General features: G+C 35.5%; 3 protein-coding genes and 1 pseudogene across 11 annotated transcripts in view; 1 reads left to right on the top strand and 3 right to left on the bottom strand.

Moving 5' to 3' along the window:
- map7b (microtubule-associated protein 7b) overlaps positions 1 to 3,968 on the top strand; it is a 56,051-nt gene extending 52,083 nt beyond the window's left edge. For 8 of the 9 annotated variants that reach the window (XM_016498749.1, XM_016498743.1, XM_016498746.1 and 5 more), the window contains 5 exons: positions 921 to 1,025; positions 1,110 to 1,151; positions 1,262 to 1,316; positions 1,452 to 1,590; positions 1,920 to 3,968. In XM_016498749.1, coding sequence (XP_016354235.1) covers positions 921 to 1,025; positions 1,110 to 1,151; positions 1,262 to 1,316; positions 1,452 to 1,590; positions 1,920 to 2,133 — 555 coding nt within the window. In that variant the 3' untranslated portion in view covers positions 2,134 to 3,968. The remainder of the gene's footprint in view (positions 1 to 920; positions 1,026 to 1,109; positions 1,152 to 1,261; positions 1,317 to 1,451; positions 1,591 to 1,919) is intronic. The other variant, XM_016498744.1, reaches the window with a different exon arrangement.
- Positions 3,969 to 5,621: 1,653 nt separating this feature from the next.
- Positions 5,622 to 6,536, bottom strand: LOC107697848 (chemokine XC receptor 1-like). Its single transcript, XM_016498696.1, has one exon. The coding sequence runs from the start codon at positions 6,534 to 6,536 to the stop codon at positions 5,622 to 5,624; it is 915 nt and encodes a 304-aa protein (XP_016354182.1).
- A 2,063-nt stretch (positions 6,537 to 8,599) lies between these two features.
- LOC107697816 (chemokine XC receptor 1-like) lies at positions 8,600 to 9,619 on the bottom strand (annotated as a pseudogene).
- Positions 9,620 to 13,652: 4,033 nt separating this feature from the next.
- LOC107697849 (chemokine XC receptor 1-like) lies at positions 13,653 to 15,176 on the bottom strand. Its single transcript, XM_016498697.1, has one exon. It carries the CDS (start codon positions 15,021 to 15,023, stop codon positions 14,037 to 14,039), a length of 987 nt encoding a protein of 328 aa, XP_016354183.1. The 5' UTR covers positions 15,024 to 15,176; the 3' UTR covers positions 13,653 to 14,036.
- Between the last annotated feature and the right edge of the window lie 546 nt (positions 15,177 to 15,722).

A 15,722-nucleotide genomic window follows, 5' to 3' on the forward strand; every position in this document is an offset into this window, starting at 1 on the left:
ATATTTTATAGATAATTCAACATTAACTTGAATTTGGCAGAACTTATTAATTTATATACACTACTGTTCAAAATTTTTGATTTATAAAAAGTAATTAATACTTTTATTTAGCAAGGATGAAATAAAGTTTTATAATGCTATAATTTGTAATGGTACAAAAGATTTCTGTTTAAAATAATGCTGTTACATTTTAGCAGACACTTTTACCCAAAGCGACTTAAAGTTATTTTGTCCGTTCTTTTATACTTTCTGTTCATCAAAGAATCCTGAAGAAAATTTATGATGGTTTCCACAGAAATATAAAACAGCACAGCTGTTTCCAACAATGATGAGAAATGTTTCTTTAGCAGCAAATCAGCATATATGATTTCTGAAGGATCATGTGACACTGAAGACTGGAATAATGATGCTGAAAATTAGCTGTTCATCACAGGATTGTATTACATTTTACAATATGTTTAAATAGAAAACAGTTATTTTAATTTGTAATATTATTATTATACAATATTACTGTGTTTTTGATTAAATCAGTGCAGCCATGGTGAGAAGAGGATACTTCTAAAAAAAAATTTAACAATCTTATCAACCCCAAACATTTGAACAATAGTGTGTATGTTTATAATTTGCCTCTCATTATAATGTCTCAAAATAAAATACACAAATCATGCATACTATATGCATTAATTGTATACTGTAGGCCAGAGATATGCTCATGGTTAATGATGTGGAAATACAACAAACAACATGCTGCCACTTTCTAAAGCCACTTTTAGTAATATGTGTGCTAAATAGCATTAGACATGTAATTAATCTCAAAAACATGTTAAGTTTGGCAGCCCTAAAGTAAACGCATGCTGATTTCTTACATTTTTATATGTAAGATTTATCCAAATGTATTTTTTGTGTTTCTGTATGTTTAGAAAGAGGAAGAGGAGGCCCGCCAGAGAGAAAAGGGAGAGCGTTTGCGTCTAGAGCGAGAGAAACACTTCCAGAAAGAGGAGGCTGAGAGAATGGAGAGGAAGAAGGTAAGCGGAGTTCATTTCATTGAGCGCTGTTTAAGGTAATTACAGGGTTTTAATGTTATCTGAGCTTATTCTTGTCTGTCACAGCGCCTTGAGGAAATTATGAAACGCACACGCCGATCTGATCAGGTAAGGTGTAGTATCTGTGAGCAGTTGCAATCTTCTTTTCAGCATTGTGGCTGTAATTTGAAGTGCTGACTTTAACTAACACACACACTCTGTTTCTTTACTTTCTGAAGAAAACCACCTCACAGAGAAATGGCGATGTCAGCCAGCAGAGCGGACAGAATTCAGGTGATTTGTGATTTTTTTTTTACATTTACTTGTGCAGCAGTTTCCTCACTCTGACATGACATTGCCACAAATGTGATTTATGATGCCTGTCATGAATCTGACATCACTAACCTCCCACTCTCTTGTCTCTCTTAGCGAGTTCACTATCCAGCAGCCCTTCAGTGAGTGTGTCGGCCCCTCAGGCTCCGGAGACCTCTGAGACAGTACGCAGTGACAGTAACGGACACACGGGGCCCAGCTTCATTACACCCATACTGCCCACATCAGATCACAGGTGAGACCAGAGTAATGTTACTGTTAGATCATGTAGTTAACATGATCACTTTGGATAATTATCTACTAAATGGATCAGTATACTGTAATGCAGTAAATGAATTTCTCCTGCCCTCTACTGGTGATAGGAGGAACTCCAACAATTTTTTCTTTAGATAATTTGTATACAGACAGTATGAGCACTATTTACATTTAAATGTATTAATTTATTTATTTATCTCAAATGAGAATACAAGCCGAAGTATTTAATCCAACAATATGCTTAATCAGAGAAACTCAAACTTGATGTACAAACAATTTGTAATCTCTGACACATTTTTTCACTTCAAGTGTGACTGCCCAGCTCAGAGAAAATGGTGCTGTCACAGAGGCCTTCGAGGAGGTCATAGAGGTTCCCATGGGGACCAAACTGTCCCGTCAAGATGGAGACGGAGAGGAGGTGGAAAATGAAGAGGAGGAGAAGAGAAAGGTTCCCTTATTGGCTTTCAGAGAGAACGGCAGCATGCATAATGTGAGTGGACTGGACGAAAACCCGGCACAGTAGAATTCAGGTCAGTCAGTCCGGACACAACATGGATTTGGGGTGACAAGCGATGGCCCCTTTACCTTATTTAGATTTTTTTTTCCCATTATAGATGTATGAACATTTATAATGGTGGAAATGCAACCTGCAACACAGGAGTGAAAGAAAACCGAGTCAGAGGGAGACCCCTCACTGTACTTCCCTTCATCTGACGCTTAGACACCTAAAATGGCAAGAGAAATTACGAAATTAAGATCGCTTGGCTTCTACTTTCTGTAATCAGCTCCTGTCTCCTCAAACTGAAGTGGTGCACCTTAGGAACCACATCTTCTGTCTTTTTGGGGTGGACCACCATCGTGGTGACTGAAGTCACGTCTAATACTTGAAGAAAAGTGTCGTGAAAGCTCCTGTGAAGTGCTAACCATAAGGAATGTGTGACAAGAGAATGATGTTTGTTGTGTTTGCTTAGATTTATGGCAAAACCTTGTAGTTTTGCTCTCGTTATGCCAGCAATTGAGTGGCTGAACTCTTTGCTTAGTTTTATAATTATTGTTCAAACGAAGAGAACATTTTCTTCCCTCTTTGCAAAGCTTGAAAAGATTTTTGCCTCTTGAATTATAAATTCTGCTATGGTTTGCAGAGACCTCATCTCATTCCACCCCAATATACGGCTGTCTGCGCAGTCCAAGCGAAGCAAAACTCTCGTCCTGAAATTATTATTTTTTTTCTGATATGATTGGGTGAATTGAACTTACTCAGCAACATATCCATGATATATTTAACTCAAAATTAAATGGGGGAAAAAAAAGTATTTTCTTCCATATTATCAATGTTAAAATTAAGCGCACCCTTCGATTTCTCATTACAGTAATTGTGGGGGAAAGAATTATATGTTATGTAAAGTGTGAGGTATTTATACATGATGCAAACAATTGTTCTTCTGCCTATAATTAATGCTGATTGAAATGAAACAATTTTAATACCTTTTTTCCCATTAGATTTTGGGTTGAAATGTATCTTGGATGTGTTTTTGTGATATTCATACCGCTGTTGTTTTGAGTAGCATTAATCGTAGACATCCAAAAGCAACTTGAGCTATAGGCATATATGAAATGTAACGTCTGTTTCAATGGTAGAAAGTAATCATAATGTAATAAAAAATAAGCAGAATCTCCTTCAATTGAAATGCTGCTACCTATGTCTTTCCTTTGCCTTATCAGATGAAGTGAAGTTTTTGAGGATTTGTTAAAGGGCTGATTGTTTTTTTTGTTTTTTTTATTCCTGTTCATCAATAAGCTCGTACCACATGCCCTGTGAGTCCTGCTGCATCATGTAGCCGTTTTCATCCAAGCCCTATGAGAGACATCACCATAATATTTAATAGGGCTTATGGTAAACCAAGTATCCTATGTAGGACATATTATAAAGCAGAATATCTCTAATATAAACAACATAAGACTATCTCAGTTTGTTTTTGTTGTAATCAACATCAGTGAATTCTCAGTGGACACCATGCAAAAAAAGAAGCAGGGATCAATTACATACCTTGAAACCAAGAAATTGTACATTTTGATATGCAAACACTAAAAAAGTAAACACAAATGCTGCACAAAATCTGTTCGTAAGAGGGTGGGTGAAGGTTTAAAACAAGCACAACTTGTTTACGGAGATGTCAGGGACAGATTTCTCAGTAAAGACTTATTTAAAGAGCACTTTTGATAAAGCACAAATGTGCCCTTGACCTAACCAACAGCACTGAGTACCACTTTAAAAAACTGAAGCGTTTTCTCCAAACCAAGTCGATCTATATGCATGTACAAATGATGAAAATCAATAAACTTTTTATCTGGAAACGACTAAGGCTGCTTTGTGCATGTGTCCGTGTCAAATGAAGTTGTCACAGTAAATTACTGCTGTGGTTACGTGATTTTTGACATTTTCCTGGCCTAGATTAAACTTTTGCATGTCGAACGATTTGATGTTTAGATTCAGAAGTGGTTCATATGGTGTCAGTGTAAGGCTGACATCTTTTATTATTATTATTATTATTATTATTATTATTTCCTGATATTTAGATGTTTAAGAAAAACATGAAAACATGCATTCATTTTTTTTTTTTTTTTTTAAAGGGATCTCGAAATTTTCAGTGGTTTTCACCAGCATGCCACAGATGGCGTCAATCAAGCTTTTATTTAATGTGGAATATTTTTTGAGATCATATAGGGAACTAAATTTATGTCCTGTCTGTATTTTTTCTGGCAATTATGGAGAAGTGTGTTTGCCTTCTAGTCCATGCTTACCTAAAAATGATTCACAATCTTTTTTTTTTATGTTTAATCAATTATATGATCTATAAATTATTCAAGATGTACGGTTTAATTTAAGTTATACCATTTAAAAATTTGAGGTCGGTATGCTTTTTAACGTTTATGAAAAAAGTCTCACCAAGGCTGAATTTATTTGATAAAAAATTCAATAAAAACAGCAATATTGTGAAATATTATTATTATTTAAATGAACTGTTTTCTATTTGAACATATAAATTTTTTATATTATTATGTTTTTCTTGCAGACACGAAAACAAACAAACAGACCCTTCTGTATACAATAGTGCAATATGTAAAATGAAGCATGAGAATAAGACAAAAAAGGAGAATGGCGATATAAAAGACCAACATATCCTACAAAGAGTAATTACAATACAAATGATTGCTACAAACCTAAAACAACTGAATACATCATTAGTCCTTGTGGCTCGTCAGAAAAGAAAAAACTGGTTCCCATATTTTGCAGAGTTTCCAGAGATGGTCTGTCTAATTCTTTCTAGATGTAAGTTAGATGTGAGTCCAGTTAGCCAGTCAGGAAATGAGAGGCCTAACATTTTTCTTCCACAAAAACAGAATAACTTTCTTAGCTACAAACATACACAGTACCATATTGGACAGGTAACCTTACCTTCGAACCGAGTGACACCAGCAAATCTGACCAACCAAAAATTGTTATCATTGAGTCGGAGAGTAAAACACAGTTATAGACCTTAGCAAAAAACTGGAATATTTCTAACCATAAACTCTGAATCTGCAGCTTTACATTATCACATATGGGGGAGACGGAAGGATAGAATTTGCTAAGCTAACCTTGTACTGGATAAGTTGATGTCTTGAATTTAAAAACATGAATAAACAGTTTAAAAAAAAAACATGAATAAACGGCTAAATATTTTTGTGGGAACTGTGATACATTTTCCCCCCAATGTTTGAAAGAACAGCATTTATTTGAAATATAAATATTTTGTAACATAATAAATGTCTTTACTGTCACCTTTGATCAATTTAATGCATCCTTGCTACATAAAGTATTTATTTATAAAAAAATTAAAAAAAAGACTGACCCCAAACTTTGAGCGGTAGTGTATATGTTATGCTTTGTGAGACATGCTGCATTTAACAAACAAACACACCAAAAACAACCATAAATTCTTCTCAGTATAGGTCAGAATTGCTTTTTTTTCAACACATTTTCTTCAATATTGTCTGTAAATGTTTCTGAAATTTTTCTCCAACTAGAGCATAAAGCACTGGGTTTAAACAGCAATGTGAAAAAGCCAACAGTCGGCAAGCATAAAATGCATAATCAAGACGAATGGATACATTACAGTCTATGAATGAAGACAAACCATAATCCTGCAGGATTCTCAAGAACATAACAATGTTGTATGGAGCCCAACCGATGAAGAATACCAGCCCGATGCAGAATATTAGTTTGATAGCCTTGTGTCGCCGCTTTGTTCGGGATTGTGCGATTGTCTGGAACATTCTGACTTGACAAAATCCCATGATGCAAAATGCAATCAAGAAGAAAACATTTTGTAAATAAACAGCGGCATGTTTTACTTGAATGCTGTCAAATTCACAGTAAAGAACCCCTTCCTGTTCTAAGACTTGGCTACGAAGGGAGATTAACAGTGCAGCTGTTCCACTCAAGATCCATACGATAAAGGGAGCAACCGAAAAGCATCTGCATCTCTCCCAGTCAGACAGAGGATGAACCACTGCCATGTAACGCTGAACGGTCATTAGAGTCAAGAACAACACGCTGCTGTAAAAGCCCACATAGAAGAAGAACTTCACAGCTTTACAACCAACCTCTCCAAATGTCCAACCCCAGATGTAGTACGAGGCCCAAAACGGAAGGCCAAAAGTGAACAGCAGATCTGACACGGCTAAATTGAGGATCAGGATGTTGATCAGCAATCTAAACTTCTCACACAGCACCAGGATGACCAGAACCAGCAGGTTACCAATGCAACTAAACACAACCAGAAGAGCGAAGAAAACTGGAATAACAATGGATCCAACTTTGACCACCTCTTCTTTGCGACAAAGTTGGTCTTCTGGTTCTGTAGATGTATAGTCTTCAGTCATGATGTTCTCTATATGATCACATTAATTTTGTTATTAGAATGTATTATTATTATATTTGATTATAATTCGATATTTACTTAAAACATTTATTTACTAATAAAATAATAAATAAAGAAGAATATTCTTACCTTAATTTTTTCAGTTCTATTAGTACTACTTATTCTGGCAAACTGAAACAAATTGCTAGAAAACTGCGCAGCAAATTGAGGCTAATATTGAGTGACGTGGATGTTTTGGGAGGGATATTTGAGTGTTTTTATGATCAATGGGAGGGTTAAAGACACCTACTTCAAAACTCAGCTATTTCTCTTTTCCTTGACAAACGTGAAATGAAAGTATCACTCTCACAATGAAGGCAGTTGTTCTTTAAAGTGTCGTGGCAAAAACATTATTAACATGAAAAGGAAACAAATCATGTGAGTACTATTAGGTAAACCAACTATTTTGAAACTCCCATTAACTGGCAACTACCTTAAAATGGTACTAAGGAATTGCCACAACACTTTAAAGAACAGCTGCCTTCATTGTGAAAACGATACTTTCATTTCACATTTATCAAGGAAAAGAGAAATGGCTGAGCTTTGAAGTATAGCTCTTGCCAAGTATAGCAGGCCAGAGTCATTAAATAGATGAAGAAAATGCTTTTCAAATCATGCATTTATGTCATAATTATAACTGCATTTAAAAAGTTGTAAAAGTATGTTGTTTTTATAAAGGTGATCATGGTTACAGGGATCTCATGTACAGCGTAGGCTACAAACTAATATTGTTATTAACCTGCTAAAAAATAAATGCAGAAAAAATAACTTTGGCATGATCTCAAATCTTCCATTTTCCTGTGTGTGTAGGTCAATGATGATGCTGTGCTTCCTTCCACAGACCACGATTTACACTTTGTCACGTGAAAAAAAGAACATTTCCTGTCATAACTACATTTGACATATTTCACTGCACAAAACTGCATAATCTGCATTTTCACAAACAGTTCTCATGGTTTATTTTACAGTAATTTTAGCTGGGAGTATTTAAGAAGTTTAAGATTTACTTCATTCACAACATATCTTCCTTAAAAAACTGACCTGATTCTTTTGTGTATTCGAACTGGAACGTGCTTTTACACAAAGATAGCATTGAAATATTTTGTTGGTTTCAGGTGTTCTTTGTAATTTGTTTGATCATTTGATCCCACGAGCAGCCAGGTTGTTCAATCTTCAATGTTTGTTTTCCTACAAATTTTCACCCAAAAATACGATTTTGCTGAAAATGTACTCACCCTCAGGCCATCCAAGATGTAGATGAGTTTGTTTCTTCAACGGAAGAGCAGATTTGGAGAAATGTAGCATCACTTGCTCACCAATGGATCCTCTGCAGTGAATGGATGCCGTCAGAATGAGAGTCCAAACAGCTGATAAAAACATCACAATAATCCACAAGTAATCCACATGACTCCAGTCCATCAATTAACATCTTGAGAAGTGAAAAGCTGTGTGTTTCTAAGAAAGAATTCCATCAAGACGTTTTAACTTTAAACCATCATGTCTGACCATAATCCATAATCACGCTTCCTCCTATGAAAAAGTCCATCTCCTGTTGTCCTCTCACATCAAAATCCACAGACATAGTTTAAAACTGTTTTGGACTGTTTTTGCTTGTAAACAGTGCTTGATCTGTGCGTATTTCTCTTCTAAATCAGACAAAACGACTTTTTCATTGGATAAAGTATTGATAGTGGACTTGCATTTTAGCTGAAAGCAGCGGCTTGAAGATAAAAATGTCTTGATGGATTTCTTTCTTACAAACAAGCTTGGAGTGGAGACTGGAGTGGTGTGGATTATTGTGATGTTTTTATCAGCTGTTTGGACTCTCATTCTGACGGCACCCATTCACTGCAGAGGATCCATTGGTACGCAAGTGATGCAATGCTACATTTCTCCAAATCTGTTCTGATGAAGAAACAAACTCATCTACATCTTGGACTGCCTGAGGGTGAGAAAATGTTCAGCAAATTTTCATTTTCTGATGAACTATTCCTTTAAACACCCAACTTTTCCCTCAAGTCTCTCTTATCTTACCAAGTAGAATCAGAAGTTAAAATATTGTGAATAACAAAATTAATACTCCTGAGATTTTTTTCTTTTTTCATATTTTTGAATCTTTTCACAAAACCTCCTTGAAATTTCTCGTAAAGTATTACAAAACCTTGCAACTACAAAAACTAAAATCGCTGGGTTTATGCAGCAGTGTGAGAAAGCTATCATTCGGCAAGCATAATATGCATATTCTAGACTAATGCTTACTTCACAGTCAGTGAATGGATGGACAGTCAAAGATTTTAGGAACATGACAATGTTATATGGAGCCCAACCAATAAAAAACACCAGTGCAATACAGAATATTAGTCTAACAGTCTTGTGTCTCTTATTAGTCCGTGATTTTGTGATCGTCCGCAGCATTCTGCCATAGCAATAACCCATGATTAGGAATGCAATGAAGAAAAAAGCATGTTGAAAATAAGCAATGCCAGATCTCCATTCAACACTGTCATATTCACAGTATAGGCTCTCAGATTCTGTCATGACTTTGCTATGAAGTGAACCGAGCAGTGCAACCGTTCCACTCAGGATCCAAACGATAAAAGGAGAGACGGAAAGGCCTCTGCATCTCTCCCAGTCAGACAGAGGATGAACCACTGCCATATAACGCTGAACGGTCATTAGAGTCAAGAACAACACGCTGCTGTAAAAGCCCACATAGAAGAAGAACTTCACAGCTTTACAACCAACCTCTCCAAATGTCCAACCCCAGATGTAGTACGAGGCCCAAAACGGAAGGCCAAAAGTGAACAGCAGATCTGACACGGCTAAATTGAGGATGAAGACGTTGGTCAGTCATCTGAGGCTTTTGTAGAGCACAAGGAAAACCAGAATGAGGATATTACAGATACAGCTCAACACAACCGCTGCTGTGAAAATGAGTGGAATAGCACTGGATCCGACTTTCACCTCCTCTTTGCGACACAACTCGTCTGAATAGACTTCAATTAAGTAGTTAGGGTCAACTGTATTCTCATCAGTCGTTGTCATCAGTCAGGTTGTTTTTTGCTATTTGTACACTGGAGGAAAACAACAACAACAACAAAACGTTGAAAATATTTTCACTTAGAAATTGCTTGTAATTTTCTGAAGTAATTACAAAAAACAGCAAGTAACACATTGAATTAAACATGAAAAGACTGAAATAGTATTTTCTTGTAAAACATACTCCAGCAATCTTTGTTCTATTTACAGCGTTGAAGTTTTTTTTTTTTTTTTTTTTACAGTGTATACAGTACAAAAAAAAAAAAAAAAGGAACGAGGCCCAAAACGGAAGGCCAAAAGTGAACAGCAGATCTGACATGGCTAAATTGAGGATGAAGACGTTGGTCAGTCATCTGAGGCTTTTGTAGAGCACAAGGAAAACCAGAATGAGGATATTACAGATACAGCTCAACACAACCGCTGCTGTGAAAATGAGTGGAATAGCACTGGATCCGACTTTCACCTCCTCTTTGCGACACAACTCGTCTGAATAGACTTCAATTAAGTAGTTAGGGTCAACTGTATTCTCATCAGTCGTTGTCATCAGTCAGGTTGTTTTTTGCTATTTGTACACTGGAGGAAAACAACAACAACAACAAAACGTTGAAAATATTTTCACTTAGAAATTGCTTGTAATTTTCTGAAGTAATTACAAAAAACAGCAAGTAACACATTAAATTAAACATGAAAAGACTGAAATAGTATTTTCTTGTAAAACATACTCCAGCAATCTTTGTTCTATTTACAGCGTTGAAGTTTTTTTTTTTTTTTTTTTACAGTGTATACAGTACAACAAAAAATAAAAAGGGATAGAAACAATTTTTACTCCGAAATTGCTTTTACATTTGACTAATAATTACAAAGCAACATGAAGTTGCAAATTGATTTAAACGTGACATTTTGAAGTAAAAAAACTGAACTAGTATTTTCTTTATTTGCAACTTTGAAAAATCATTTTTGTCAGTGTATGGAAAGATATTAATACAATCTCTGTCTTTTCATTAAGTGAAAATTTATAAACGTTATATCAGTCAGTTTAACTTGAATAACTTCGTCAAATGAATATATACATGACTTACCTGAATTATTGATGATATTGATCTAGGTAGACCTCAGTGATGATCAGAAGAGCATATTAACCGACCAATGCAGACGACTACAATCTCTAGTATAAAATTATCTGCAGTTTCATGAACTGTTAATAGATCGACCAACTATAATAACTACAAGTTATAAGAACGTGTCAAGTCAATGTATTAAAACAGCATGCTGATTTCTGAGTGATGTATGGTAAGCAAATGAATAAATCAGACCTCAGATCTTTTCTTCCCACATTTCACAGAAGAAGCTGAAGTGGCTTTGTGATCTTTACACTTGAAGCAACTGCTCTACTTAAACTATTTTGCAATGACAGACGAGGCAACAATTACCACAGGAAAGTCACCTACTTTCTAATGAGCAGAGACCCAAATAATGTCAAATGTGTCTGCTCTTCTCTGCATTAATGATGACACATTTGTTAGTGGGGTTCTTTCATTACATACTTTCAGTTATGTTTTTATATGCAGAAATGAGATTTTCAACAAACACAAAAAGGAAGAAGAACACATGATTATAATTTAGAACATGATTTTCTCACAACTGAATGCGTTTGCTTTTGAGTCTTCTCTTCTCTAGCTTCATAAGAGAGTCTCCTGCTCAAATTTTCCAATAAAATAGCAACAAATTTTGCTATCAAAAGTCATTGTCATTTGGTTTGTAACTTTATTTCCTATTATACTGGGGGAGAAATGGTGTAGCATTTACATGAAAAAAAGCTAGGGAACAATTTGCAAATTTCACAAATAATTACAAAGAAAATGAAACTGACACATTTAATTCAGTATAAAAAATTAAAGTAAAATGTGTAGAAAGACTGAAACAGCCTAGTATTTGTAATACTCGTTTTATTTACAAATTTGTTAAAGCATCACAAAGTCATACATTAGCTAAATATATTGCTCATTCAGATTTATCCGATGAATTATTTTACACTACTTTTTCCCCACTCATTCCTTTGCTAGAAAACAGAAAGAACATCTTCAATAAACTTGAGGCAGAATTTATGAGGATATAAACCTGAATGGATGTAAAACTTGTTTTACATGTTTTGTGCCTAATATGTGATACTGTGTATGCTAATTCATTTTCTGACTGTTGATTTGCCCTGCTATTAATTGAGACGTGTATTTATTTCACTGATAAATGCACTCTAAAAAGGGGTTCTTTACACTTAGTAACAGTTCTAGTTTGTCCTGAAGAACCATGTTTTGTGTGTGTATGTGTGTGTGTTAGAATGGTTCTTTTTCCCACCTTTTTGTTTTTGAACTCTGTAGCTGTCAAAAAAAAATGTAATTTTGAAAATACTTTCAAAGTGTTACGGTTGGTGCTAATAAAGCTCACGAAGACAAGGATTAACACTAGAAAATAGACTTTAATAACAAATACTGGGGACAGGAATGAAATATACACCAACATAAACCGACAAACACTGAGGGAGAACTGAGGACTTATAAGCATGAAGCAAACAAAGGAACTAATGAGGTAACTAACAAGACAACAGGTGGACAGAATGAACTAATTAAAACTTTTACTTTTTTTTTTTTTTTTTTTAGAAGCTTTTACTTAAAGGTCCCCTGAAGTGCCTTGAAACACGCAGTGTTATTCTATGTGGTGACATAATTTCAACTGAAACAGGAAGACAGGGCGGGACATATCGAGCAGCCACGCCCCCTTTTTAAATTAGCCAATAGCGTTTTGTTTATATCTGCCTTTGAGCCTTTGAGCTCGGTAAAGCCACATTTGACAGCCACAGTCTAATAGATTACTACCTAGATTCAATATGAAACTCTTAGTAAAACAAAATAGTGATCATAATTATGCTGAGGCTGTGTAGTTTTAAAAGTGTTTAATATTCCGACTCGCACATATGATCTGCTCCATGCGATCTCATCTCTGGACCGGAGCCAAAGTCCGGATCAGACTGTGCGCTCTGCCGCGGTTCGCGTGACACACCGTGAAACCAGACCACATTTGCCTCAATCGAAAGCATATTTACACTATCTGAATCGTTCCCTATCGCCTACATTGTGCACTACGTGCCATTCACTGTACAGGAAATACTACACCGTGAACAAGCGACCGATCTCAGCCAGCCGCAGTTTCAGCATCTATAGTGTAGGGGGTGGTTGCTTGGGCTTCTAGAGGGCGTTTGATTGGTCAGAAGATTTGATGAGAAGATGAAGTACGATCTGACGTCAAAAAAAATTGTTGAGCCATTTTGGCGGATGTGACGAACTGCGAGCTTTGAATGCTTATATCTTCTAAATGCGAATTTTGTCACTGTTTTGGAGCGCACTGCCTTATAGATAACCTTAAGACTAACATATTGATACTAACACCCAAAAAACTTTAATTTTGATTTCATGGGGACTTTAAATGGAAGAGCGGAATGGATTCTATTTAACACCGAAAAGGGTTCTGCTATTGTTACAAACGGAAGAATTTAGAACCATTTCAGTGTAGAACAAATGTTTATAGTAAAAATGGGCAGTAATTTTTGACCACAAAAACTGACCACACTCTTAAAAATAAATGTTTTATTTTTTTTTGCAGCAATGCCATTGAAGAGCCATTTTTGGTTCTCCAAAGAACGTTTAAGTGAACAGTTCTTACAAGAATTCATTCCTAGTGTGAAGAATATTTCAATAATCTAAAGAACCTTTTTCTCACTATAGAGAACCTTTTGTGCAATAGAAAGTTTCCATGAATGTCAAAGGTTCTTCATGGAACCATAATTCATAAACTGGAGTCATATTTTATGATCATGCAGGATTTTACTTTTACTCTGCATTATCCATTTAATAAACTGTACAAGCAGTGACATAAACATGAAAGTCATAATGTACATTAAATTCATACAGTAACAGACGAAAGAAGGTATATAGATATATTTTAATTTCATATTAGAATATTTTCTTCATTACTAATGACACATATGTTGGTGGGCTTATTACGTACTTTCAGTTATATTTTTACCTACAAAAATTGAGAACTTTTAACCACAAAAAATGAAGAACACTGGTTATAATTAGGAACATGATTTTCTCAGAACTGAATGCTTTTGCTGCTTGATAGAGAGAGGAATTATCCTGTAAAGTGGCACTTTGTTTATTTAAATTTCAATTATGCAGATGTAACGATTGCAGTTATATTGGCAGAAGCTGTGCAATGGCTCAACAAAGTTTTCAAATAATCAGCTCCAGCATATCAATAATAATAATAAAAAAATAGCTGCAACAGTATCTCTGTGTACATCATTCACATTGTATTTTAAAACTCAAAGTTGGTTCGCTGCAATCGGTAAAAGTACTCAAGTTTTCTCTTAATACATTGAACCCTGCGATTGATTTTTTGCCAATCTGGTTTGACTGGAATTTAGTTTTTTTTTTTTTTGAAAGATCTTCTGCAGAATCATTTTTAGATGATTCCTGAACTTTACTCCAACAAAAACGTAAAACACAGGGTTCAAGCAGCAGTGTGAGAAAGCTATCATTCGGCAAGCATAATATGCATATTCTAGACTAATACTTACTTCACAGTCAGTGAATGGATGGACAGTCAAAGATTTTAGGAACATGACAATGTTATATGGAGCCCAACCAATAAAAAACACCAGTGCAATACAGAATATTAGTCTAACAGTCTTGTGTCTCTTATTAGTCCGTGATTTTGTGATCGTCCGCAGCATTCTGCCATAGCAATAACCCATGATTAGGAATGCAATGAAGAAAAAAGCATTTTGAAAATAAGCAATGCCAGATCTCCATTCAGCACTGTCATATTCACAGTATAGGCTCTCAGATTCTGTCATGACTTTGCTATGAAGTGAACCGAGCAGTGCAACCGTTCCACTCAGGATCCAAACGATAAAAGGAGAGACGGAAAGGCCTCTGCATCTCTCCCAGTCAGACAGAGGATGAACCACTGCCATATAACGCTGAACGGTCATTAGAGTCAAGAACAACACGCTGCTGTAAAAGCCCACATAGAAGAAGAACTTCACAGCTTTACAACCAACCTCTCCAAATGTCCAACCCCAGATGTAGTACGAGGCCCAAAACGGAAGGCCAAAAGTGAACAGCAGATCTGACACGGCTAAATTGAGGATGAAGACGTTGGTCAGGGATTTGAGGCTCTCGTAGAGTGCAAGCATGACCAGAACGAGGATGTTACCGATGCAGCTCAACACAACCACTGCTGTGAAAAAGATTGGAATAACAAAGGATCCGATTTTCACCACCTCCTCTTTGCGACACAACTCATCTTCATAGACTGGGTTATAATAATACGTTGCATTCTCATCAGTCATGTTGTTCTGCAACAGCAAACTTTTTCCGGTTTGCCCAAGTTCAGTTCTTTGTTCCCTACCGACGGTTTCTGTGGAGAATCAACTCAAACATCAACACAATCTGCCTTTTCATTAAGACAAAACAAGAGAAAAAAGTTATATTAATCAATTTATCTAAATTTATCCCAGTGTGAATATACTAAATTAGTTTACTAAACATTTAGTTCTTACCTGTTGCTCTTTCCACTGTCAGTTTGCAAGACGATAAACTATCTCTTCTCTAACTAAACAGAATCAAACCAGACTGATATGAAATATATAAAACATTGTCCCCACAGCTTTTTGGGCTGACCTTCTTGTCCAATAGACAGGTGATCAGAGATGTGGTAGAGGTGTTCGTGTTTTTCACTATTTATACTGAAGAGGAGGTTTTTCTTCCTCTTTTTTTTTTTTAAACACACCTACATGCATGTACAAGCATGACAATCATGTACACAAAAGACCGTTTGTTTGTTAGACAGAAATATCAAAATTAAGTAATAATTGATGGCATAGAATAGATATCATAGAAGAATAGTGGAAGAAAAATCATTTTGTAATATATTATAATGTTTAATGTTATTACATTACATAACTAAAATAAATAAAATTATATATATATATATATATATTTATATGTGTGTGTGTGTGTGTGTACATATAATTTCATGACGTCCAGTG

Source organism: Sinocyclocheilus anshuiensis, unplaced genomic scaffold (assembly GCF_001515605.1).
Source record: "Sinocyclocheilus anshuiensis isolate Anshui unplaced genomic scaffold, SAMN03320099.WGS_v1.1 scaffold78, whole genome shotgun sequence".
Lineage (NCBI taxonomy): Eukaryota > Metazoa > Chordata > Actinopteri > Cypriniformes > Cyprinidae > Sinocyclocheilus > Sinocyclocheilus anshuiensis.